Source organism: Heteronotia binoei, chromosome 10 (assembly GCF_032191835.1).
Source record: "Heteronotia binoei isolate CCM8104 ecotype False Entrance Well chromosome 10, APGP_CSIRO_Hbin_v1, whole genome shotgun sequence".
In the NCBI taxonomy this organism is placed as follows: domain Eukaryota; kingdom Metazoa; phylum Chordata; class Lepidosauria; order Squamata; family Gekkonidae; genus Heteronotia; species Heteronotia binoei.
The window spans coordinates 102,273,475-102,299,460 of NC_083232.1; the positions used below are offsets into that span (position 1 = coordinate 102,273,475).

Genomic DNA, 25,986 nt, shown 5'->3' on the forward strand with positions numbered 1-25,986 from the left:
GCTTTAGGGCCTTGCCAGAAACAGGTCTGGGAAAGATCCCCGAGGACCAAATGTTGTTAGTTTATTATTCCTTCCTGGCTTTCCTCCCGCTTTATGACTGTTTAATTGGTGGTAGTGTGAAGGGAACAAAGGAATCAGCACCTTCGCATGAATTCTCCTCCGGGAGGATGAGCCATCTGGGCATAGCAAGGCCGAATGTCTAACGCCCTGGGAATGTATGTAGTTTTGATATTCTATGTGTGAATGCTCCGTTGCGTCCCCCCACCTTTGGAATCCCTTTGAAGTATGCCTTAAAAGTTGTGTATCAAGATATCGCTTTCATTCTTCTCAAGCAACAGCTCTGGCCAAAGTATCGGTCTATCAATAAATGTAGTCTTTGTATCAACTTCGACTCGTCATTGAACCCACATGCTTGACACCCCTCTCTTCCACAGACTTCCTTACACTAGGGCTTAAAAGTGACATCGAGATAAGCAAACTTCAACTAGTGCAGTGTTTCCCATTTGCAGGGTCGTGACCTGGTACCAGGCCACGGAAACTTCAATACCGGGTCACAAGGAAAGTCAAAGCTAGCCTCACCCCCAGCAAAGCATGAGCTTTGCTATGCTTCCTTTTCCCCCCATCTCTCTGTTGTGCAGACTGCAAAGCCTGAGCTCCGTTTTCCTTCCTTCCATCCCCCAGCATCTCTGTATTGTATCCTGGCTCCACCCCTGAATTTTTAGTGGAGATTGTGCAGATAAAAGCTGGGCTTGAAGATTGATACAGGCTGCAAAGCCTGAGCTCTGTTTTCATTGGAGACCTCTACAGAAGAAAGAGACAAGCTTTCCTGTCTCCTGGCTCAACTCCCAAAGTATCCTGGCTCCACCCCTGAATTTTAGTGGACCACTATGGAGAAGTGTAAAAATAACCAGGCCATGGGGGGAGGGGAAAGTTTGGGAAACCCTGATCTAGTGTTTACCTTCCAGAGCCAAATAAGAAAGCACAACGGGTTCATTTGTTTAATTATTTGTTTCATGTCTACCCCACCTCCCCCCACCCCCCAGTGTGGGCCCAAAGCAGCTTCCATTGTTCTCTTCACTTCCATTTTAACCTCACAGCAGCACCATGAGGCAGGTGAGCATGAGAGGGTGTGACAGGCCCAGAAGTCAGCTCTCCGGTTTCCATGGCAGAGTGGGGAGAAGCCCCTGGGGCTTCCAGATCCTGGTCCAAGACTCCAACTGCCACACAAAGCTGGTTTGAAGTAGAGAAGCAGTGAAATCCTTCTCTGCCACATTTCTTTCTGGATTTTGGAATACTATATGACCAGAAATGGTTACCAGAGTAAAACTAGGAATATGTTCTTCAGAGCTGTATTTCTAGAATGTGTGTGAGTGTATATACAGTGGTGTCAGAGCACAGCTGATTCATGCCAACCCTGTACAGTTTTCCAGGGAAGAGAGAACGGAGATCATTTACTTCTGCATAGTGACCCTACTTAGCTTCCAAGATCTGATGAGATTGGGCCATCTGAGTCAAGGGCACTTCTAGAATTTACATACTAGCACTTTTTTTGGGGGGGGGGGGGGAATTAAGTTTTTGCCAAAAAGGGGACTAATTTTGAAGAAAGTTATACTTTTGTTGTACAGGGAAACTGCTGCGCTCCTGAAGAAAGAAAGAAAAAGTTCAAATGGAAAGATACAACAAATATTTCAGCACGAATTGCTTAGTTTTGGGAAGCAGGCCTGGTGCCAGATTTTCTGGTCCCCTGGGCTCCTGCCCCCTCTGCCCCTGCGGCAGTGAGAGCGACTGTGGCAGCAGGACACTGCCCCACCACTCTCACCTTCCCAGATCTATGCTTCCCCTGGACAGACATAGAAAAGAGAGAGTGGCAAGGTGGCATGTGTGCTTCTCTGAGAGTGGTGGGGTGGTGCGTGCACTCCTTGCTCCCAGGTTCTGAGGGCACCACTGCTCTCGCCTTCCCTGCGGTGCGGGCCCTGTTTGAAAGGGTTCTTCTATGTTGCATTAACTGCTATTGCAATTCTACAAAAAGATTATTTTAAAATAAAAATAGAAATGTTTTTGCATGTAAAAGCTATTTTATTTTATTTTATTTAAGTTGGAATTTTCCTATAGCATTTTTTCACTTTGATAGTGTGCTGTAGCTCAGAGTATGCATGTACGGGAAAGTGCTATAAAGTGGGCTCAGTCGGCTCTTTGAAAGCAAGAGCACATTTATTGGGGAGGAGCAGCAATGGCTCCACAGGGAAGAGTGCCCTAGGCAGGGTGCCCCACTCCTGCCCCACTCTCAGCAAAAGCAATGGGGAGTAGCAGCGCACCTTCACCTCAGAGCACATCTTGGGAGGCTGCTGTCACTCTGCCCCTAAATCTAACGCAACGGCAGAGCGACAGGCAACCTCACGGCACACTCTGCAGCGCAGGCGTACTGCTGCTCCCCATCATTTTTGCCGGTATTTCCCTCACCACAGAGGTGAGGGCAGTGGGGAGGGCAACACCAGCGCCCACCTGAGACTCCCACTGGCGCCCTTGCCAGGGCCTTCCCTAGTGAAAGCGCTGGCCCTGAGGAGCAGTCACCAACTACAAACAGGCAGTGAACAAATATATACAGTTAAAATATAGAAAACCACGCCCCCTGTTACGTCTTGAAACATAAGCGGATGTACCGCATGGCGATCGCTACAGAGGCGACCCCTGGGTCCCTGGATGTAGCTCACCAGATGCCCCGCCCATCAAGATCTGTGGCGGGAAGTTTGACTGACCAGGATTGGACTGGGCAGACTGGGGGGGCAGTTCCGGGGAATGTATATAAGCGGGGCCTGGCCCGCGTGTTCCCTCTCTTGTAATGTACCACCGAATAAACATGTTGCCTTCAACCCGTCTCGCAACTCAGTACATTACACCCCCTCAGGCAGGCACTCACCAATCCCACTGCACCCTCTAGGATCCTTCATTTGCATTTCCCTCCAAAGTGCCTCACTTCCTGATTGGCCAATTCTAGTAGAATGGCCAATCAGAATGTAGACATCAGGATCCTGGCCTGCAATGGACGTTGGCTTCAAGCTTAGTCATTACATTCAGCTTAAAAAAGGTAAAAGTAATCCTCTGTACAAGCACCAGTCATTTCCAACTCTGGGGTGACGTCGCATCACAAAGTTTTCACAGCAGACTTTTTATGGGGTGGTTTGCCATTGCCTTCCCCAGTCATCTACACTTCCCTCCCACCGGCAAGCTGGGGACTCATTTTACTGACCTCAGAAGGCTGGAACCTTGAGCCGGCTCACTGAGGAGCCAGCTTTTGCCAGGATCGAACTCAGATCATGAGCAGAGAACTTGGACTGCAGGACTGCAGCTTTAACACTCTGCGCCATGGGGTTCACATTTAGCTTAGTCCATAACAAAAGGCAATAAAATACATTTCTGGGGTAGAATCCAAGACATAATAAAACTAGCAAAGCATGATTGAAGGAATCTATTCACCCCTATTTTAAAGTGGCTCTTGATGGCAAGTCCTGAGCCTCGTCTTCTGACATCACCGGAAATTCTGATTAGAACTAAGAAGGAAAGTGAGGAAAGCTGCACCTAGACTGTGATCTGAAATATCTAGGGCTGCCAACTCCAGGCTGGGAAATTTCTGGAAAATTGGGGTTGCAGCATGAAGAGGGCAGGATGTGGGGAGGGGAAGGCCCTCCGCAGGGTATAACGCCATGGAGTCTGTCCTCTGAAGCTGCTGTTTTCTTCTGGGAAACTGAGGCCTGTTGTCTGGAGATGAGTTGTCATTCCAGGAGATCTCCAGGTTCCAACTAGATCATAACCCAGCTATGGTCCAATCTGGGCTCTCTGGCCGCCCCCTCTCCCCTTGCCTGCAGCTTTCCTTTCTGGTTCCTGTTTAGAAGAAATAATCTGTGTTGAGCCAGGGGAATGGTTTGCTGCACTGAATAATTTCATCCAGTGCTAGTTTAAATTGTGATATTTCATGTGGGTCACTGGAAGAAATACCATTTTGCACTAAATAAAAGAAAGCAAAGAGAGGGAGATTGGCCTGCCCCCCCCCCCCCCCCCCATCTATCACTGTCTTTCACCTTGGAGTGAAGACTTCTTTGAATTTTTGGTCTTCCTTTACTGACCCTTGTGGCAATCATCCCCAGGAATCCTGCCTCTCCTCCAGGGCTCAGAAGCAATTCTTGCAATTTAGGTCTCACAAAGAACCCCATGGCACAGAGTGGGAAAGCTGCAGCTGAGTTCAGTCCTGGCAGAAGCTGGGTTCAGGTAGCCGGCTCCAGGTTAACTCAGCCTTCCATCCTTCCAAGGGCGGTAAAATGAGTCCCCAGCTTGCTATGGGGGGGAAGCATAGATGACTGGGGAAGGTGATGGCAAACCACCCTGTAAAAAGTCTGCCATGAAAATGTCATGATGCGACATCACCCCAGAGTCAGAAACGACTAGTGCTTGCACACGGGACAACTTTTACCTTTTTAATTTAGGTCTCAGGTAAATCCAAGTCTTTTGTCAGCCAATCAGAGCCCAGGAATTCCACTGGATGGGAGGAGCTGAGCCAGCCTCAGCCTTGAGAAGGGTGACTGGAAAAACTTCTTGGTGTGTGTTTCGTGGCCCTGGACAGGAGTCTCAGCTTAACCAGGCTTTTGTTTGGCCTTTTAGTCAGAGTTTTGAAGTCTCTTTTTTGTCTTGTTTGGCATATATCCCAATGACAGTTATTGGCCCTCCTTCCTGAGTCTGGTTTTGGTGTTTTTTATTGAATTGTTTTATTATTTTAAATGCTGCTTTTAATTGTTCAAATGTTTCAGTGTTTTTATGTGTGCCACCTTGGGGATCCTGATCAGGTGGAAAGGTGGCATAGAATAGTTCAAATGTTAAATATATATATATTCCTTGTCTTTTTAACTCTTCTCTGCCTTGAGACCCCTAATTTGGCAGAAAGGCGGGATAAAAGTGTTTTAAATAAAATAAAGAGAAGTTTGCAAAACTTTAGGATTGAAGTAGTGGTCTAAGTGAGGAAGAAAGAGTAGCTAGTCCATTTGTAACCTTTCACTTCCTCTCTGACATATCAGCTGGCAGAGATAAACTATGTGAAAGTGAGACACATCAGGACATTTGGTGCCTGCGTTGAACAGACCTGAAATAGATGGGTCCAAAATGTCTTTTCCGGTGGATGGAAGAGAATTCTGTTGTCTGACAGTCCTCAAGGACACTCTGGAATGGCTGCAAGGAGATAAGGCACCCTGAAGTGGGAGATGGCCTTGGAAAGGGGCTACACCAGGGGTGTCAAACTCATTTGTTATGAGGGCCGGATCTGACATAAATGAGATCATGTGTGTTATAAAGTGTAATGCCAGGTAGCAGAGATATAAACTTTATAAAGGACACAGATAAACAGATAAAAGATTTTTTAAAATCTTAAAGTAAAACATTAGCACTCATTGGTCTTAAAGGTGCTTTCTTTGTATCTCTTCTGTGCAACCCAGGGAACTGGGCAAAGCAAGCTCTGGCTCTTTCCGTCTTTCCCCAGGGGACCAGGAGGAGCAGGAACCTCAGCCAAGGGAAGGAAGAGAGGCCTGCCTCAGTAGCTCTGCTGTGTGATTGAGAGAGCCTGGCAAAGCAACTTGTTCCTCCCCAAGGGAGGAGCCTCAGCCAATGGAGAAAACAGATGTTTTGTTCTGTAGCTCCTGTGCAATTGAGTAAGCCTGCCAAAGCAAGCTGTGATATGGAAGGAAGCAAAAGAGGGGGAGAAGGAAGCAGATGACAACCAGTTGCTCTGGGGCCTAATAGGAGCCCTCCAGATGCATGATTCAGCTCCCGGGCCACATGCTTGACACCCCTGGGCTATGCCATCTGGAGGTGTTTGGGGAGGAGAAGGAACTCCGCAGGGTAGAATGGCCTGCCAATTCTAAACAAGAGAGAGAATGCCCAGCAGGTATGAAGTATAAGTTCTGTTGACTTGAGGGGATAAACTTAAGTGCAAACTTATTCTCTCCCATTGGAGGGGAGGGGAGGAATTTGGGGGGAAGAAAGGGAATTGCAGCTGGTTCAGAATGCAGCACTGGGGCGACTGGGGATGTATGGGTGTGTGGGGGGGAGGTATCTGTGAATGTCCTGCATTGTGAGTTAGACTAGATGATCCTGAAGGCCCCTTCTAACTCTATGATTCTAACAGCAGCAGCAGCCCATTTATTGTGAGGTGCCGGCTGACAGAAAAGCATCATGCTTTGAAAACAGTTCAGTGCAACGTGCTGGTTACAAGAGGCTGTGAGGCCCGGGATTCACACAGAGTAGCCAACCTCCATATGGCACTTGGCAGTCTCCTAGAGTTGCCAGGTCCGACTCAAGAAATATCTGGGGACTCTGGAGGTGGAGCCAGGAGACACTGGGGCGGAGCCAAGAGCAAGGGTGTGACAAGCATCATTGAACTCCAAAGGGAGTTCTAAACATCACATTCAAAGGGACCGCACGCCTTTTAAATTGCATTCAGAATAATGAAGGATAGGGGCACTGTCTTTTGGAGTTCATAGAACTGGACCCTCTGGTCCAATCCTTTTGAAAGTTTGGGGGGGGGGGTGTTTTGAGGAGAGGCACCAAGTGGTATGCTGAAAATTAGGTGACTCTACCAGAAAAAATAGACCCCCAGATACCCCCAGATTCTCCATTATACCCTATGGGAATCAGTCTCCACAGGGAATAATGGAGCATCTGGCAGACATCCCCCCCCCCAATTTCTGATGACCCTCAAGCAGGGGGAGGGCCTCCAAACTGGGGGATCCCCTGCCCCCATCTAGGGATTGCACAAGGAAATACCAAATGGTATTGCAACTCCAAATTGCTATAAACACTCAAAAATATATCACAAAATTTTAGTGATAATATCAAAACAAACACTACTAAATATAGACAAAGTATCAAGTCCCTCAGTGAGTGTGCACAAGTATACAACGAAAGATATTCCAACATGATATTGGATAAGCTCCTCCAGGAGTCACAAAGACTTTTAAAATCGACTGTGTTGAAACAAGAAGTCCGATGGTCCCCTAAGGGAGCAGAGTGTCAGACTGATGGGACGCATGCCATTTGTGAATCTTTGCCTACTGTGTATTCATATGGAATTGTGATAATATTGCTATTCCCAACCTTGAAGAAGGTTTCCATGAAAAGCCATGTAAATAGTCAACTGCTTGTAGCTGGGACTGGCTCTTCTAGAGCCTTTGGGGACCATTGGATTTTTTATTCCAGCCTTTTGAATCAACACAGTGGATTCCCTGCACTTCAGAGAAAACCCAGCCCTTTCTTCCACCTTGTTCCACAGCCCTCTCCTGCCCGGGCCCTCTCCCTGCAATGCATCCGGCTCTCTGAGCTCTCAGGTGACTGGAATGGACTTATTGGCCAGCTGCAAACAGCCAGGTACTTACATGCTTTGTGAAACTTGTTCTTGACATCCAGAAGGGTGGATGAAGGCGGGATCTGAAAGGAGGAGGGGGGGGAAGTTTGCTTTTCCTGTTCACCAACCTGACATTTTTGAGGCTGGGAATATAATAATAATAATAATAATAAAATTTTATTTATATCCCGCCCTCCCCGCCGAGGCGGGCTCAGGGCGGCTAACAACATTTCATAAAATTATACGGAGTTTAAAATCACATTAACTTTAAAACATTCCAGTTAACCAAGTATTATACAGATTTCCAGGTGCAAATTCCATTTATAATGATAATAGCGAAAGTCACCCAACAGCGGTCTCTCAGCCAGCAAAGGCCATCCTGAAAAGGGTGGTCTTGCAGGCCCTGCGGAACTGGTCAAGGCACCGCAGGGCTCGCACTTCTTCCGGGAGCTGGTTCCATGGGTGTGGAGCTGCGATGGAGAAGGCCCGTGTACGGGTTTTTTGGAGTTTGGCCTCCTTTGGTCCAGAGATAGTCAGCTGGTTCTTCCCTGCTGACCTCAGTGCTCTCTGGGGTTCGTATGGGGAGAGATGGTCCCTCAGGTAGGTAGGTCCTCGGCCATATAGGGCTTTAAAGGTAATAACCAGCACTTTGTAATGAACCCGGTAGGCAACTGGCAACCAGTGCAGTTCACGTAGCCCCAGCTGTATGTGCTCCCACTTCGGGAGCCCCAATATCAGCCTAGCTGCCGCGTTCTGCACCAGCTTCAACCTCCGGGTTCGGCACAGAGGCAGCCCCATGTAGAGGGCATTACAGTAATCCAATCTTGAGGTGACCGTTGCATGGATCACTGTTGCTAGGTCCCGGCGCTCCAGGAAGGGAGCCAACTGCTTTGCCCGCTTCAGATGGAAAAACGCCGACTTAGCAGTGGCTGCTATCTGGGCCTCCATTGATAGTGAAGGCTCCAGTAGAACTCCCAAGCTCTCGACCCGGTGCGCCGCTTTCCAGAGCCACACCGTCAAAAACTGGGAGAGGTATTTCCCTCCCCGGGGTGCCACAACCCACGCAAAGGACCTCTGTCTTCATTGGGTTCAGCTTCAGCCCACTCAGCCTAAGCCAAGTTGCCACGGCCTGCAATGCCAGGTCCAAATTCCCTGGAACGTAGTCAGGCCGGCCATCCATTAGCAGATAGAGCTGGGTGTCATCTGCATATTGGTGACCCCCAAGCCCATACCTCCGGGCAATCTGGGGAAGGGGGCGCATATAGATATTAAAAAAATTAACCCATGCGACTTCATGCTCCATGGGCATGCTTCAGTGATAGCGAAGCACTTGTATGTCCTATCAACTGCAGTGGAAAGATTTCAGCTGGTGCAGCAATTAGAGGTTGGGCTAGGAGCCAGGGGACCCAGGTTCGAATTCCTTGTTCTGCCAAGGGAGCCTGTGGGGTGATCTTGGGTCAGTCACACATCCTCAGCTTCACCTACCTCGCAGGGCTGTTGTTGTGAGGATAAAATGGAAGAGAGGAGAATGTGAGTCACTCCTCACTGGCAGGGTGTAAATAAAGCAAATGACAAGAGCGACACCTGCTCAGTTCTTGAAATCAGTGGGGCTTAAATTTGCTGCTCTTCAGCTGGAGTGGAAGAGGGGGAGGGGTGCCACGCTTCGTAGTCCCAGGGGAAGGGAGCCACAATTTCTGTCCCCAGCAGCCCCAGTGTTGGATGCAAAGGGGCTTCTGGATGCCTCTTTGGTGCTTCCCCTGGGCCACTTCTCTGCCCCCGCCTGACCTCTCACATCTCGCAGGGCGGGATTAGCTGGTTGCTCCTGAGCCCAAGAGGAATGTGCTGCTGGCTTTGTTTGCCCTTGCGACACCCGGAGGCCTGGAATCTCTTCACCCACTCTGCACTGTCATGCTGGGGGGGGGGGGAGATGCCTGGGGCTGATGGATGTCCTAACTAGACCCTGAAATGGGTCCCTCACAAGGGACAGGACTTCCCCAGGTCTGCCGATCCCCAGCCCAGACCTTCTGGCTTAGGTGCTGAGTAGCAATCCATCTGTCTGTCTCACCTTGTTGGGATGGGAAAGTTGCTGGTGCTTGGGGGGCTGTGCCTGGGGAAGGCAGCATTTTGGGGGGGGAGCCCGGCAGGGATGGCATGCTGCAGACCCCACCCTCCAAAGCAGCCGTTTTCTCCAAGGAAACAAATCTCAGTCGCAATGGATTTCCAGGCCCCACCAGGAAGTTGGCAACTAGTGTTGCCAGATACAGGCTAGGAAACAGCTGGACGTTTGGGGATGAAGTCTGGGGAGCAGAGGGTCTTCATTGGGGGGACAATGCCATAGAGGGCACCCTCCAAAGCATTCATCTTATCCAGGGAATTGATCTCTGTAGTCTGGAGATGAGCTGTAATTCCCCAGACCCCACCTGGAGGCTGCTGGCATCCCTCATGACAACCCTACACATTGAGATGCATTGAATTTCCAGGGGCATCTTTCCCCTCCCCCACTATTTCCTCTTTCCTTTCCCTAGCAACCCCCTGCAGTCTCCCCCCTTCCCTACTTCCTCCCTCCCTCTGCCCCCCCGCCCCCGCAGCCTTTACCCAGGAAAACTCTGACCAAGTTGCCTGGTGCTGGCCAACCCAGGTCAAGTTGAGCAGTTGGGAACCTGGAAGGACTTGCGAAAGGCACCTCATTTCCCCCTGTATTCCCATCCCAACAATATTCCTTCTCTCCCTTCTTGGAGCATCCCCACCCACCACCAATATTATCAACTTTCCCTGTTCTTTTCTGCCCTTCAGCTATCTTTATCGTCTTCGTTTATACTCTGCCTTTCTCTGCAGTGGGGACCAAAGCAGCTCTCCTCTCCTCCTTTTTGTCTGCACAACCACCATGTTAGGTAGGTTATCCCAGGGCCCCAAATCAACCAATGAGTTTCCACAGCAAGCTAAGATTCGTACCTGGGTCTCCCAGGACCTACCCTGAAGCTCTAACCACTAAGCCACCCCGGCTTTCATAGGGCAGCCAGGCCGAGGCGAGTCCTGCAAGTCCTGCAGTTGCTGTCAGGCCTGATGGGGATGACTCTTTCTTCAAAGGCCAAAGCAGGCCTGCAAACAGCCTCCTCCACCATCCAAAAAAAACCCCTCTTCCTGAGAGAATTAAATATATTAATACAAAATTAAGACTGTTGATTCCTAAAACTGAATGCCAGCCGTCAAATAAGAAATATATAAAATAAAAAGTTTTCCATCAAATGCTGCAACTCAAATATTATATTCAATCAGTCCTCAATATCACTTACTACCATAATATAAAACATTAGTTGTTCAGGGCCAATGGGATGTCAGATGTTGATGCTGAATAATGGATAATGAATATACAACAGATATTAACAGGCAGTTTTGCAAAAAATACAAGTTTATAAACTAGAGCCAAGTATATTGAAACTCTACATCACAAGCCAGACTTACCTAAGGCGGAGGGGTGGGGGGGGTGGGGATGAACATTCTGCACATGGGAACAAGGTTGTGCACTGAAGGGTTTTTGATTGTCAAACCAATTTAAAAACTCACAATGCTGCACTGAAACCGACCTCTTGTCCATTTCTTATCAGCCTTATCTAATGTACACAGTTAAATATAATGTACAATATGAACATCACACATAATTGACATATCAGATTCTGTTAGCGAGATGAGTCACAAGCATTTTGCAACTCAGGAGGGCATAAAATCAATGTAAACAAAAAATCTTGCTCAAGGAAAAATGCTTTGCATTAGAATCATACTTATACACAGCTAATGCTGAAGTTGGATCATGCATTCCACAGCCCAGACACACAGAAATGCTTACCTTGTCCACTACACAGATCTGCTTTTTGCTTTGGGCATCAAGAATCTCCACTTCAAAGTATGTGATTTTTGAATGTCTTAGGATTGGCGGAGGTCTCAGGTGGCCAGCAGAAAGGACCAGTTGAGACAGGCTGAAGAAAGACCTCATGTCATTATGGGGCAGGGCAGATCCATGAACGGCAAGATTCCTCTTGTGCTCTGAAGCAGCATTGGGCTTGTGTCTCCGGAACATGGCCAGGACATGGCACGAGGGCCTGTCATGTCAACACAAGACACCTCCAAGGGGCAGTCTGCTGTCCTGGCATCCGTTAAATACAAGCACAGGCTGGCGGAACACAAAAGGTCAAGTGGCATTCCATTTGGAGAGCCCAAGTTTTATATAGTAGGATTGGAAACAATAGCTCTCTAATCCAGGACTATATTTAGCTTGCTATTGTGATGTGTGGCATTACTGGGGGAATGGTTTGGGGGTTTTTTCTCCCTGTTTATTTTAACCCTCCTGTTTGAAACAGCATGTCCTGCACAGTTGTTTTGTCTTGACTCCCTAATAATGACAGGCTGGTTCCTCAAAAACATTTTAAGACAATCCCAGGGTTCTAAAGGACCCGGGAGGGGTACGCAGCAAATGCAATCATTATCTCGAGAAGCTGGGTGTGTAAATGTGTCCATTTATGAAAAAGTCAAATGTCATCTCTGCCAGAGGTATTAGCTAATGCAGAGCACGTCTGTACTAAGTTTAGGATGCCAAAGAATCGACCTGTCAAATATTGTCAAATGACTGCCAGATATTATCAAATATTCTATGCTGCCAAGAATACCCGGAGTAGGAGGCGGTTTTCCATTTTTAATTATGTCACACTGTCATCTGATAGCAAAAGGCAGAGTGAAGTTTTCTTTCCCAGCTTTGCTAGGCATGCATGTGCACGGACATGCACACCCACTTCAAGAATCCCTTTGCCTTTCCACACATTGTGCCTCTGAGAAGGAACAAGACACATTCCTGACCTTGGCAGGGAACTGGCCGCAGACATGGAGCATGCGGGGTCAGTGCATCAGCCGCCTGGATTAAGGACCAAAGTTTATATATATATAAGCACCTATAACTGTTTATGATTAAATTGTATTGTTTTATTGATATGATATGTTTTAATTGTTATCTATACTGTTTTTATAATGTCGTTAGCCACCCTGAGACAGAGCCCCGTGGTGCAGAGTGTTAAAGCTGCAGTACTGCAGTCGGAGCCCTCTGCTCATGACCTGAGTTCAATCCCAGCCGAAGCTGGTTCAGGTACCGGCTCAAGGTTGACTCAGCCTTGGTAAAATGAGTCCCCAGCTTGCTGGGGGGGGGGGGAGTGTAGATGACTGGGGAAGGCAATGGCAAACCACCCCGTAAAAAGTCTGCCGTGAAAGCGTTGTGAAAGGAACGTCACCCCAGAGTCAGAAACGACTGGTGCTTGCACAGGGGACCTTTCCTTTCCTATCCATCCTGAACCCTTTCTGGGATAGGATGGAATATAAATAGTTTAAATAAATAAAACCAAGATATTGTCTCTCATCTACATAATGCCACAGATATTATTGCAATTCCACATACTGGATTCCATGTATCTACTGCAAACATTGCCCCTCAAAAGGTGCAACCATTATTATGGGAACATATAGCATCAAATGACCTGTATTATTTATATCCCTCTAGCTACAGCATTCCAAATTAAAATTAAATTTGTGATATAATATTTCAACAAAATAGTTTTCAGTAGCTTTTTGTTGCCTCTAAGCTTAAAAGTGGTTGCACAACTACTGAGCCCATGAAAGAAAGCCAGGCTTTTCATGTTGACAACACTGATTTGAAACTGGGAAAGCGGCAGGAAAGGGACATCTCTCTTTTTTGCTTCAGGTACTCCAGAAAGCAGTGATGTCTCCAGACCCAGAGAGATGTCCCTGAATGCTGACAGGTGCCTCAACATGGTATCCAAGGACTAGGGAAGATGCATCTGTGGTTTGTATGTTTCCCCCCACCCATGACAAGGGACAAGGAAACCTCATTGGTATATGTGAAGACCTGCTAGTCTGTGGTGCACTAATGGGGGAAAGAAACCCCCACAAAATAGTACCATTTACATTCAATGTCAGTTTCTTTCAACTGCAAGTTAAGTACAAGTTAACAATATTAAAATACATAAACACCCTGCAGCAAAGAGGCATAGTATTGCCTCACTATAGAATAAGCAAGTTCCACAGGGTGCAGTGAGGTCCCAAGAGGTACACAAAAGTCTCTGAGTCCCTCACAGCAAAGATTCTCCAGGATTCCAGCTGGTCAGTTGCCCTATTCTGGAGTGGCAGGGGTTTCTGTAGTCTTCATCAGGTCTGTGAAATCAACAATGGAACTGCAGTATAATATAAAAAGGGAAGCCAAATACACATCCCAAATCCCTCAGCACCCCTGAAATTTACACCTATGAATCACATAGTGAATTCAAGCCAACATCTTCCTTTGCTACTGCGGAGTTTTCTTCTGTTCTGCTTTTGATCCGTAGCACCTTTGACTGCTCAGACATCCCCTGTCATTCATGGCTCCTGTCAGTGGAATGATCATCACCTGTCACCATTTCTCCCACACATTCCAAGCCGCTCCTTGGAAACAAAACACTTTCTCCGGTGCATGAAACTTGATACAGAAAACCTAGTGATGAATTCCACCCTCTGGGGCTGAGAAGTAGATTCCATCATCCAAATCATGAACTCCCAAATTACCCACATTTCAACCCACAGATAGCCCCCAAACCAGCTCAGATGCTCATTTTAGAGGTGCAGAAACATCAACTGCAGGGTGACATGATAGAGGTTTACAAGACAATGCATGGGATGGAGAAAGTAGAGAAAGAAGTCCTTTTCTCCCTTTCTCACAATACAAGAACTCGTGGACATTCAATGAAATTGCTGAGCTGTTGGGTTAAAACAGATAAAAGGAAGTACTTCTTCACCCAAAGGGTGATTAACATGTGGAATTCACTGCCACAGGAGGTGGTGGAGGCTACAAGCATAGGCAGCTTTAAGAGGGGATTGGATAAAAATATGGAGCAGGGGTCCATCAGTGGCTATTAGCCACAGCATATATATATTTGTGTGTGTGTGTGTGTATACACACACATATATTGGCTACTGTGTGACACAGAGTGTTGGACTGGATGGGCCATTGGCCTGATCCAACATGGCTTCTCTTATGTTCTTATGCGGAGTTGAAATGGTTGCTGTCAAGTAGCAAACTGGAAGCGGAAAGTCCCTTCTCCCAAGGGCTTTGGCCTGGTATTTCTCAAACAGCAGGGCCCTGTGTGGTAGAAGCAGGCGGACCTGCTTACTGAGGGAAAATGAGGTTGGGCTTGGCTATGCCTGTTAAGGGGTCCCTGACATGGTGACTCTGGGAGCCACAGAGCCCACTGACACCTTTCTTGGCACCCACTTACAGGTTTGTAGAAAAATGGGTTGGATCAGGTGGAGCTTTTGCCCAGCAAGGCTTCTGACTGGCTAATGGAGGTTTCTTAAAATGCTGCTTTGGCAACTGCCCCCGCAGCACAAGGATCTTCACTGTGTGGCGGCTGAAGGCAAGCTGGGCAGCCATTTTGTGGCCACCATTCTGTGGCTGTGCCCACTGCAATGTGTCCAAATTCCAGAAGTGCCTGCAGTCTCAAAAAAAAGTGTGGGGCCCCTGTGCTGGTTTCTGCATTTGAACAGGCAGGCTGAATGCCCCTTCTCCAGCTTCCCCTTAGGAGCCAATAAAAAGCTCTGGAGGAAGCTAACTGGAGCATTTCTACGGATCCTTAAAGACTGTGCTGATACAGTTATCGGGACTTGGTCACTGACAACTAGTTCATTTAGCAGCATGATAAAAATGAGTGTCTTTAGAAGAATATTCAGAGCCAGATATTCTGCCGTACAGTAGAGAACAGTAGGTAAGATGCAACAGAGTTGTTATGGAAGACTGGGGGAGGGGGGAGTATGAAACAATAGTTCATTTCCAGTGTTGCACAATAGCATGGTTTAAACAAATTATGGCTAGGGTGACTGTCTGAATTCTGGCCACTCCATGAGCATAGGAGTCCAATGGCACCTTAAAAGTTTTGAGAATCAAAGTTAGGGTTCATTTTCACTCTTCTGTGCAGCCCCCCAATGGGGACTGTGCAAGAGCAGGCCTGCCTTTGGAGAGAACTTTCTAGCTCTGGAACTCTGAAAGGCACCCCTCCCTCCTCGGCGCACACATCGGTTGCTTCCTGCCAAACTTGTACCAAGGGCAGGCAGCACCCTTTCCCCCCTTGGTTCCTCTTTAGCTGCCAAGCTGATGTACTGGTGTACTGTGTTACTTGTGGGGGGCCTGCCAGCACAGCCAGCAATTTACCCTGAAGCCCAGGAATGTCAGGGTATCATGCCTCAAAGCTGCTCTCTGAGAGTGTGCCCTTTCAGGCTCAGAGAAACCGGCTGCAAGGGGATCAGCCGCAAAAGAGCCCTCCACTCCTCCTCAGTTGATACTATCCTCGTGTTCTGCCCTGAGCTCAGATCCGCACAGACACTGGTCCCAATTGCTAGATCTGAAGCAGCACAGCACCTCCAAGTGTCATGGATGGTGACGACAGCGCCGAGCCCCTTCCCAAGTTGGCAGTGCCGCCTGAGTTGCTGGCATCACTGGAGGAGCTTGGAGCTAGACCCTCTGACTCCTCGGGAGGTGACAGCTTGCCATCGCCAGTGCTCAAGCCAGTAACCTCAACACCTGGCCCGCCAGCAACCGACAAGGTGCAGGTTGTCCTGGCTCATGACTGCAGGTGGCTCAGCTGAGAGCGGCTCTGCAGAAACGTATCAGCCTGCCGCCGAGATGCACGCTTGTGCAGAAGGCAGGCGCTGAGCCCTGAGTACTGACGGGATCTGCGCCACCCACTTAACACCACTAACTTAAGCCCTGTCAGAGGCCCCTACAGTCCCTGTTCAGGGTTGGGCTCTCCATGGAAGCAACACGTTGGGAGTGCTAGGGAGACTTCCCCTTCAGTGAAGCTGGTTCACTTGCACTGTGCAGCATCAATGAGCCATATTTGTTAGCCGGTGCATCCAAATGGTGCTGATGCACCTAAATTTTGAAAACTCCCCTTCCATTTTGGCTCAGATTTGGATCACTGAACAAGCCTAAGCACTTTCTTTTGTGAAAGTGAAACTCATAAGCCTGAATTCACAGCTGGTTATCCCTCCTGTCCACTGTATTTATGCAGATAAATCTACTTTGAGTTCTTCCCAAATGACTATATATATATAGGGATAAAATAATAATTTCCTTCCTATCAGGTGTACTCATAACCCTATTCAAGTCTATTCTGTGGAGCTCCCCGACAGAAAAGTGTTCTCTGGATGGCACTGCCATTGATCGTGTCTGTGAGTCCAGCCTCTACTTCATAATCTGCCATCATTCTTGATACAATCCTCTCCACTTGCCTCTTCTGCCATTAAATATCCTTTTTGCACATTAGTGGTGTTGCATATAATCAAATCCAGAGGAACAGGTACAGATTATTCATTCTTTACATGGACTGGTATGTCCACTTCTCAAATTACCCTCTCCCAAACAAGCAGAATAGATCCCTCTGATCACACATTGCACCTGTGCTGACCTCACGCCCACCCTTCTCCTTTTCTCAACCTCACCTCTGCAGTGGTGCAGGGAAGTCTTTTCCAAAAGACCTGTGAGGCTCCTCCACCTGCAAGCCCAGGGCAACCCAGGACGCTCCATTGTCTCAGGCATAGGCCCTGCCACCTGGACTGTGTTCTAAGACCCCCTGCCATTAACACTCCTATTTTTATTCATGACATCACAGACTTTGTGAGGAAAATACAATCTTTCAACAAGCTACAAAAGTTTCATGTAACTTGACAACAGCTGCCAGAAATTTCGCCAAGAAGTCGTTGGTTTATCTTTATCTGAGGAACCAGGATGATTTTGCTTCTAAAAAGACAAAGTCCTGATTAAATAATGAGGAGATCAGTTCAGCTCTTAGATCTGAGAATCTGAGGTAATAAAAAAAAATTCACATAATAGGTTTTGTTGTTGTCACAATTACAGAGTCTATCTGAATATGGGATTCCATTAAGTCTTCCTAACATTACTTCTGAAGGGAGGGCATTCAGGTGCACAAGCATGAATGCCCTTCCACACTTGGAAGAGTTAGTTCAGACAGGTAGTTTGGCATTTTTGTTGGAGGGAGAATGCCTACTGAAAAGACTGAATGCACTGCTTGCGTTCTAATTAACATACTCCCATAATCAGCTTCCCTCAGATGTCTTCTAATAATTTGGGTTAATTCTACTCATTTTTTCTGTCACATCACGAGTAATGCCAGCAGGGCTTTTTTTTTGCAGGAACTCCTTTGCATATCAAGCCACTCCCCACTGATGTCACCAATCCTCCAAGAGTTTGCAGGGCTCTTCGTACAGGGCTTACTGTAAGCTCCAGGAGGATTGGCTACATCAGGGGGTGTGGCCTAATCTGCAAAGGAATCCCTGCTACAAAAAAAGCCCTGAATGCCAGTCATCTGTCCCAATCACTTGTGTGATGGTCCCACTTAACTAGTCCCAGGGGGCTTGATTCTAGGTTTGATTTTAGGATCCTAATTTTGAGACTGAACACTCTTCCCCAGGTCTTTGCTTCACAGGACATCTCCCCAACTTTGGCTCTCAGAGCTATTTCAGACACACGCTGAGGAATTCACAAAATATTGTGTAGGAATCTTAATAGTGGTCCATTGATCTTGTCTGTTACTGCTCTGATCCAATCTCCGGCAGCTTATAGAATCCTCCTGGTGACTCTAGCACTGAATACTTTAACTGCCGCAGGGACATATTGGCCACCGGAGGAATAATAAAATCTTGAGATGGCCTTCTCGGTACTCATAGCAACTCTCGCAACAGTTCAAATGCACCTTCCAAGAAAGCCTTACTTAAAAAATAATTCCTCAATATTTGAATGGTTCCACTTGCTTCATAGATTGACCAGCTACTAATATATTCCAAGAGAGGATTTTCAGTTTCCATTTCCTGACATTGAGTCAATCATTTTACTTCTCAAATGGGATAACAACATCCAGATCCCGCCCTTAGGCTTCTGATGAAGACTGAGGAATCAAGAAGAACTTCCTGACCGTTAGAGCGGATCCTCAGTGGAACAGGCTTCCTCGGGAGGTGGTAGGCTCTCCTTCCTTGGAGGTTTTTAAACAGAGGCTGGATGGCCATCTGACAGCAATGAGGATCCTGTGAATTTAGGGGGAGGCATCTGTGAGTTTCCTGCATTGTGAGGGGCTTGGACTAAATGACTATGGGGGTCCCTTCCAACTCTGAGATTTCTTCTAGGGGTGTGAAGTATAGATATATCTCTTAGGAACTCCATCCACCCTTTCCCCCTCTTTCTTCTCAGTCGACCCTTTACTAGTAAAAATGTTGTATACAGATGAAGATGGCAATAATTGTTTTAAGGACCTTTTGATTTCAGGGTCTGACCAGCCTTTTCCACTTGGTTTGGCTAACAAAATATCGATCTGCTCTGTGAGTGGATCAACCTTTTCAAATACTTTTTGTAACATTTCTGAGATTAGAAGAGTTTGAAATGCTAACATAGCTTCTTATTTGTGACAACTTTTTTTCAAGATCTCATCAAAGCCTTTCAAATTAATTAGATCATTAGAACTGCAGGGGACTGGAACTTCATTAGATAAGCAGTCAAATCTGTTGGAGATTGTTGGTAAAAGTTTTTTTTTTTTAATCTTCCATTCTGCTTTACTGAAAAACAGGCATAGATCCTTCAAATGGCACTGCCCTTTTCCGTCTCAAGTTTATTCTAATTAGTCCAGCTGATTAATCTATTTAGTCCAAACAATCTAATTAGCCCAAATGAATTTTCTTATATTCTAATAAATTTATTAGACAAAGCAATCAAGAACAATCAGACCTATTATTATTTAGAAAAACCTTAGCAGACAAAATACAAAAGAAAAAGCCCTAACAAATAAATTTTATGTATTATTTTAAGATTAAAAACGCATATGGCTGAGTCTCCCTTTGTTCATGAAAATCAATCACTATGTAGCAAATTAAAAGAAAAGGCAATCTAAGCTATCTGAGTTAGCCCAGGTCAGCCTCACACTAACAGAAATAAGTCATTCAGAAAAATCAAAAGGAAAGAGAAGAAAGAAAAAGAAAGGAGAAAAAGCTAACAAACTCAATTAAAACACAGCTGACAAATTAGACTAATTAGCAGAACTGAAATGAATCTCTTCAAAATGGAGCTGCTTATGGCTGCATCACCACCCAGCCCATCCAGATAAAGCTAGACTAAGCTGCCAACAATGTCAAAGGGGGGAAAGCAACAACGCAGGTTAGCATCAGGCAGCCTTCTCAGAGAGCAATTACACATGGCCTAGCCCAACTGGCATTCTGGTAAAATAGGTGGGACAGATGGAATACATAAAAGAAACACACTAAAGATGATAGAGATAAAACAGTTCAAAAGACCAGTAAGACAATAAAGGATAAAAGGGATTAAAATAATTTAAAACTAAATAAAAACAAACTCTGCAGAATTGGAAGCTTCCAGATGTAAGTCAGGGAAAGGGATTCAAAGCGGGGGGGGGGGGGGGGAAGGAGCCAGTGAGAGAGAACACTCAAAGCGGTGAGAGGAAAAAAGGGTGAGACATGAACACCAGGTATGATGCTCAGGTGTGATGTAGCATGGTGGATGGGAAATTAAGATTTCTCAGTTCCTTGAGGCTGCTGAGGCATTGCAACGCTTTGGTACATGTGCCAAAAAAGGGGGGAATGAAAAACCAGTCCTCAATATGAATGTGAACAGATGGAATAGTGATGGGGGGGGGGGCAAAGAAAACATGTGTGTACTGATCGCACCAATAGCACAATAATCAGAACTGCCACAACACTGATGAAAACCCAGAATAAATAAATAAATAAACTTTTTATTTATACCCCGCCCTCCCCGCCTAGGCAGGCTCAGGGCGGCTAACAAGACATGGTAAAACCATGATACAAATAAAACAATATATAATATAATTAATAATTTAAACAGTAAAACCAATAAAACAGTATGACATTATAATACAATCAAATTATGTGTAAGATGGCTCGGTGTTATTGATCTTATCAAGAGTTCCGTCTTAAAAAGCTAGCTGGAAGAGGACAGTTTTGCAGGCCCTACGGAACTGGTTAAGATCCCGTAGGGCCCGCACCATTTCCAGCAGTCGATTCTACCATTGGGGGGCCTTTGTAGAGAACGCCTGTTCTCTGGTAGCTTTTAATTTGGTTTCTTTTGGCCCAGGGATTTCAAGAAGATTTTTTGAGCTTGATCGCAGTTCTCTCTGGGGAACATATAGAGAGAGGCGGTCTCTAAGGTAGGCAGGTCCTCGACCATATAGGGCTTTAAAGGTGATGACCAGCACCTTGTAACGAACCCGGTAAACAATTGGCAGCCAGTGCAATTCCCGCAGCCCAGAAGGCAGCTGTAGCCTGAAAAAAACCCTATCTAAAGCCAGGATCCGAAGCTTGCGTATTGACCATGGATAGACTTAATCAGGGTTTTAGATGATGTATGAACTCACTCATTCATCCAGGCTTGCTCCTTGGCAGCGCCTGCCAGGCTGCAGGGAGAAGGCAACACACCCAGCATTTGTTGAACCAAATCAGGATGTGTGAGATGGTCTGCAGACTGACAAAATAAATTGTGGTTTCTTCTGAAGAAACTGATACTTCTAGCATTTACAATTATAATGCAGCACACACAGAGATAAGACTATGGTTTGTTTCATCTCTTTTAACAATGAAAGAGAAAATGCTTTGTTCTTTAGAGGAAAAGGCAAACCTTTGCATGAAACGCAGTAGTCAAAGACCTTGACCCTGCAAGTGATGCGTGAGGAGGCATCTGGGGCTGCCAAACTACTCAGTCTGTTCCAGGACGTGAGGCATTGAATGATACTTGTGCATGTCCACCTCCAGTACATTACAAGTGGGACTGTCTATTTGCATCCTGAATGGAGTCAGGTGGCCCGTGTTGTTTTTGCACAATTTCCCCTGGCCATGTGTGCTCTGGGATCTGAAGAAGATGAAGAAGATATTGGATTTATATCCCGCCCTCCACTCCAAAGAGTCTCAGAGCAGCTCACAATCTCCTTTACCTTCCTCCCCCACAACAGACACCCTGTGAGGTGGGTGGGGCTGAGAGGGCTCTCACAGCAGCTGCCCTTTCAAGGACAACCTCTGCCAGAGTTATGGCTAACCCAAGGCCATTCCAGCAGGTGCAAGTGGAGGAGTGGGGAATCAAACCCGGTTCTCCCAGATAAGAGTCCACACACTTAGCCACTACACCAAACTGGCTCTGGACATGGAGCCGAAGGATTGCCTTCCTTTCCTTTCCTTTCACCTGATTAAAGCTCCTTGCCTAAAGTCTTGAGCAGTCAAATGACTGACTGAACTGGATCGAGAATGCTGAATTTGAAAAACCATCTCACCCAAACCTGTCCTTTATAATCCTCCCTCCCTGTAATGTATGCGGACTCAAGTGAGAACTGAAAGCCAGTTCCTGCCTGTCTTATTGGAGCCAAATGGCCAGAGCTTGGGGACTTGGAAACAATGGGCGGCAGGATCCTAATTCCTGCTGCCCTGCTCCAATCACGGGCTCCCTACTGGTTTGAATGGACCAATCAAACGCTCGCGCAGGAACACGGATGTGTACCGTATATAGTTGGCCCTGTGGGCCCAGTTCAGGAGTCTTATGTGTATGTCTCAAGATGCTGTACTCAATAAAGAGCTGATGCTTCATTACCCCCCTTGCCTCTTCCATGCACTGAACCCACTGTATTATACTCCCGTAGGCCCATGAACACACATCTGTCATGTGGGAGGGGTGCAGCATCAGGTTATCCTAAGTATTAAGGAAATGAGCAATTATTATTAAGTATTAAGGAACTTCAGCATTAAATATTAAGTGTACTAAGTATTAAGGCACTTAATTTTTACTCTATGGCTCTATAAAGGAAACCATGAACCTCGCTTTGCAAGAGCTGAGCAAGGCTATTAATGGCAGGATATTTTGGAGGTCATTAACACACACGCAATTATTAAGTATTAAGGAACTTCATCAATGCTTTTGATGTCATAGAACCATAGAGTTGGAAGGGACCTCCAGGGTCATCTGGTCCAACCCCCTGTACAATGCAGGAAACTACCCCTCCACACCCCCAGTGACCCCAGAAAATGGCAAAACCCCTCCATACTCTCTGGCCAAACTGGGCTGAAGAAAAATTCCATCCTGACCCCAAAGTGGTGGTCAACATTGCCCTGGGCGTGTAAGAAAAGGATACGAGAACTAAGCACTGATGCAACCCTTCCTGCTCTCCTTCTCATGACCTGCCTAATTCACAGGATCAGCACTGCTCTTGGCTGCAAAGCATGCCCCCGAGCTGAGATTGCATCCATTCCCAACGGCCATGAAGCTGGACAGCACCCTTTTGTTTCTGCAATCCCTGCCACGTAGCCCCTCCCCCCTCCCCAGGGGGTCACTTTGGCTTCTCTTAGGCCCCCTGGCATGGCTCATGGGCAGCGCTGGATCCAACCGGTCACATGCACTGCAGGTTCCAGTTACACTCCGCAGCCCCACTTCAATGCGAACTATCCTGGTACAGTGTGCCAGTTCTTCCGTAGAGAAATTCCATGCGCTGCAGCCACAGCCTCAAAGGTCATTGCGACATGGCTCACTCCCAGTGGCTGCTTCAGCTAAGAAGGGAATAGGGGAGTTCTTCAGCCTCTTTGGCATGCAGAGAGAGACAAAGAGACACATGAAATTACTAATGAATAACGTGCACTATCTAATTGGTTCTTATGTGGGATTTATTTTCCTAGTTCTCTCTCTCTTAACTTATATGTTGCACTTTAACTGATAACAGAAATGAAACTTCAGCTCCAGTCAAAACCATCAGTGTGTTTTTATTTACCTCTTTAAACTGTGCATTTGCTGCCTTTCCCAGACTCTAGGCGGTTGACACAAAAATGCAATAAGAACAATTATAAGACACTAATTTGGCAACCAGGGAAAAGCAATTCCAAGAGCCTCCAAATGCCTCCCAGGTCAGGCGGGCCATGCAGTCCCTTTGCCAGTCCGTGAAGAAGGAGTTAACCCTGGCCATTACCCCAGGGCTCCTGGTTCTCATCCATGTCCCCAGCCATCCCTCTGCTTAATTCAGCCCCCTGCTCTGCCTACAGGGTGGGTATTATCTGTTTTCCCAACTGGAAGCTGTGAGAAAGAAGCAGCCTGGCAGCAGGAATCTGGGTATGTCAAGAAAGGGTCAGGCTCCTTGACTGCTGACGGAAGGGAGAGGAGAGTCTCATGGTGAAGGCAGGTGTGGGGGGAGGCTGCTGGTGCAGCTGAGACTGAAGACTTGGCAGGATGTAGCTGAAGTCTCTGGCTGCCAAGAGAGACCTCTCATCCCTTGACACATGGAGGCGGCAGGATGTCACTCACCACCTCTGCAGCTCCGGATGAAACTGGAGATTCTCTCCCACCCCATCCCATGGGACTGTTCAATGGACTTGAGATCAGACAGCACCTTCTTTCCATAAACCATCAATATAGTCATATCTGAAAATAGAGACAAAAAAAGCATTTTTCATGCCGGGGAGGAGAATGACTGCTGCAAAATGCAGACAAGAACAGAGAGATTGAGACACGATGGATGTGAAAACACTCATTAGATAATGTCATGCCAGGATAATGAACGATCCAGTTAAGTGCAATGAGGCTAGGCCTGTTTGCTTTTGAAGGAACTTTAAATCTTGGCCAGATTTAAAATATGAACAGCAAAGCCTGGGAGAGAAATGGGGGCAGGCGTAGACCAATATGGGCTGAAGGCCTGCAGAGAGAGGGGAGAAATAACAAGCTGGGCAGAACAAAGTTAAAGTCCACTAGCACCTTGAGGATGACAAGTTTTATTCAGAATGTAAGCTTTTGTGTGCATGCACACTTCTTCAGACAATGAAATAGGGCACAGTTAGCAGTGCTATATATAACTTGTGGGTTGTGCAAAATAGTACAAAGTTAGAATCCAATGGCAAAATATTGAAGTTAACAGATTAAAAGCATAGAAAGAGCTAGACAAGTCCCTTCCTGTGCCTCCCAGCCTCAATAGCAGCTCCATTTTTAGGCCCTGCAGGACTGTAACAAGTCCCACAGGGCCCTGATCTCTATGGGGAGCTGATTCCAAAAAGGCCCTGACTAGACAGATGTCTTTTGGGCCAGGATTGCCAGTCGATGGTGATCAATGGAGAGGTGGGGAGAGGTGGTTCCCCAGGTATGTTGGTCCTTGGCCGCTCAAGGAATTCAAGGTTAGAACCAACACTCTGAGGCGGATTTGGAACTCTATCAGCAGACAGAGCAGTGCTGCATTCTGCACTAGCTGTAGCTTCCAGGCCCACACAGAGCGAGTTACAACAGTCTGATCTGGAAGTGACGTTGCAAGGATCGTAGTAACCAAGATGTGGGAGGAGAGGTTGGGGACTAGCCGCCAAACCAACCAGCCACAGCTCTCCGCAGCGAGTCCAAGCTGTCGGGGACTGAGTCCCTCCATCCGTCCACTAACCATTCACTAACCTGTCATCACCTCCCCCAGTGTCACTCTCTGTCCCTGACCCTAATAATAATATTTTTTTTTTATTTATACCCCGCCCTCCCCGCCAAAGCAGGCTTGAAGGAAGGAAGGAAGAAAACCATTGTAAGGCAAGTCCTCCAAATCCCTCTGTTGGCAAGGCAGTGCATCAACTGTGTCAAATGCTGCCGTCAAATCAAGGAACAACAGCAGCGCTTATGTCCAGCTGGTTTCTGGAGGGCTTTTTTTTTTTTGTCACCTTCTGGGCATGGAACAAGAGTCACTGGGGGGGGGGGGAGAGTTACTTTTGAATTTCCAGCCCTGTAAAGGGGATTGGACTAGATGACCTTCCAGCTTCATGATTCTATGGTTCTGTAACACTGAAGCAAGTGAGGTAGCAGGAATAATATTTCTCTTCCCTTGAACTTTTGAACTTTTCCCCTATTCCTGTAGTTGGGATCATTTGCTACAAATTAATTCTTTCCAGCCAATTATAAGCAGCTCTAAACAGTTCTTCTCCACAATTCCACAGTTATTCCAGTCATAAATACATAACTGTGGTTTCAAAAAATCCTTACTGTTTGGTGTTTTCCTAAGTCCATATATGGCCTCTTATGGCTGTGAATGTGTTTGGTTGGCAGCATTTTGTTCATGCACACTTCTTCAAAGCCCAATAGAAGCTGTTGTTTCATGCCCCACCCCAGCATGTTTACAATCCTTCCTTCCTTCCTTCCTTCCTTCCTTCCTTCCTTCCTTCCTTCCTTCCTTCCTTCCTTCCTTCCTTCCTTCCTTCCTTCCTTCCTTCCTTCTCCTTTGTCCATCACAAACAGGCTCAGGGTGCATTACAACAACATAATTCAACATTTTAAATATCAACATTATTAAAAGCCAGTAACAATAAAACATCAGCAGTAATAATCAATGGCATAATTTAACTGGTCTAGTTTTGGGCCACACAATTTTAAGAAGGATATAGACAAACTGGAACGGGTCCAGAGGAGGGTAACGAAGATGGTGAGGGGTCTGGAGACCAAGTCCTATGAAGAAAGGTTGAAGGAGCTGGGCATGTTTAGCCAGGAGAGGAGTCTGCTG

General features: G+C 46.7%; 1 protein-coding gene across 2 annotated transcripts in view; it reads right to left on the reverse strand.

The window, feature by feature from the left end:
* The window catches only part of TECRL (trans-2,3-enoyl-CoA reductase like), a 39,468-nt gene extending 27,897 nt beyond the window's left edge, over positions 1-11,571 (reverse strand). For both annotated transcript variants that reach the window (XM_060248350.1, XM_060248349.1), the window contains exons 1-2: positions 11,226-11,571; positions 7,413-7,464 (exon numbers count right to left, since the gene is read on the reverse strand). In XM_060248350.1, the coding sequence (XP_060104333.1) occupies positions 7,413-7,464; positions 11,226-11,456 (283 nt within the window). In that variant the 5' untranslated portion in view covers positions 11,457-11,571. The remainder of the gene's footprint in view (positions 1-7,412; positions 7,465-11,225) is intronic.
* Between the last annotated feature and the right edge of the window lie 14,415 nt (positions 11,572-25,986).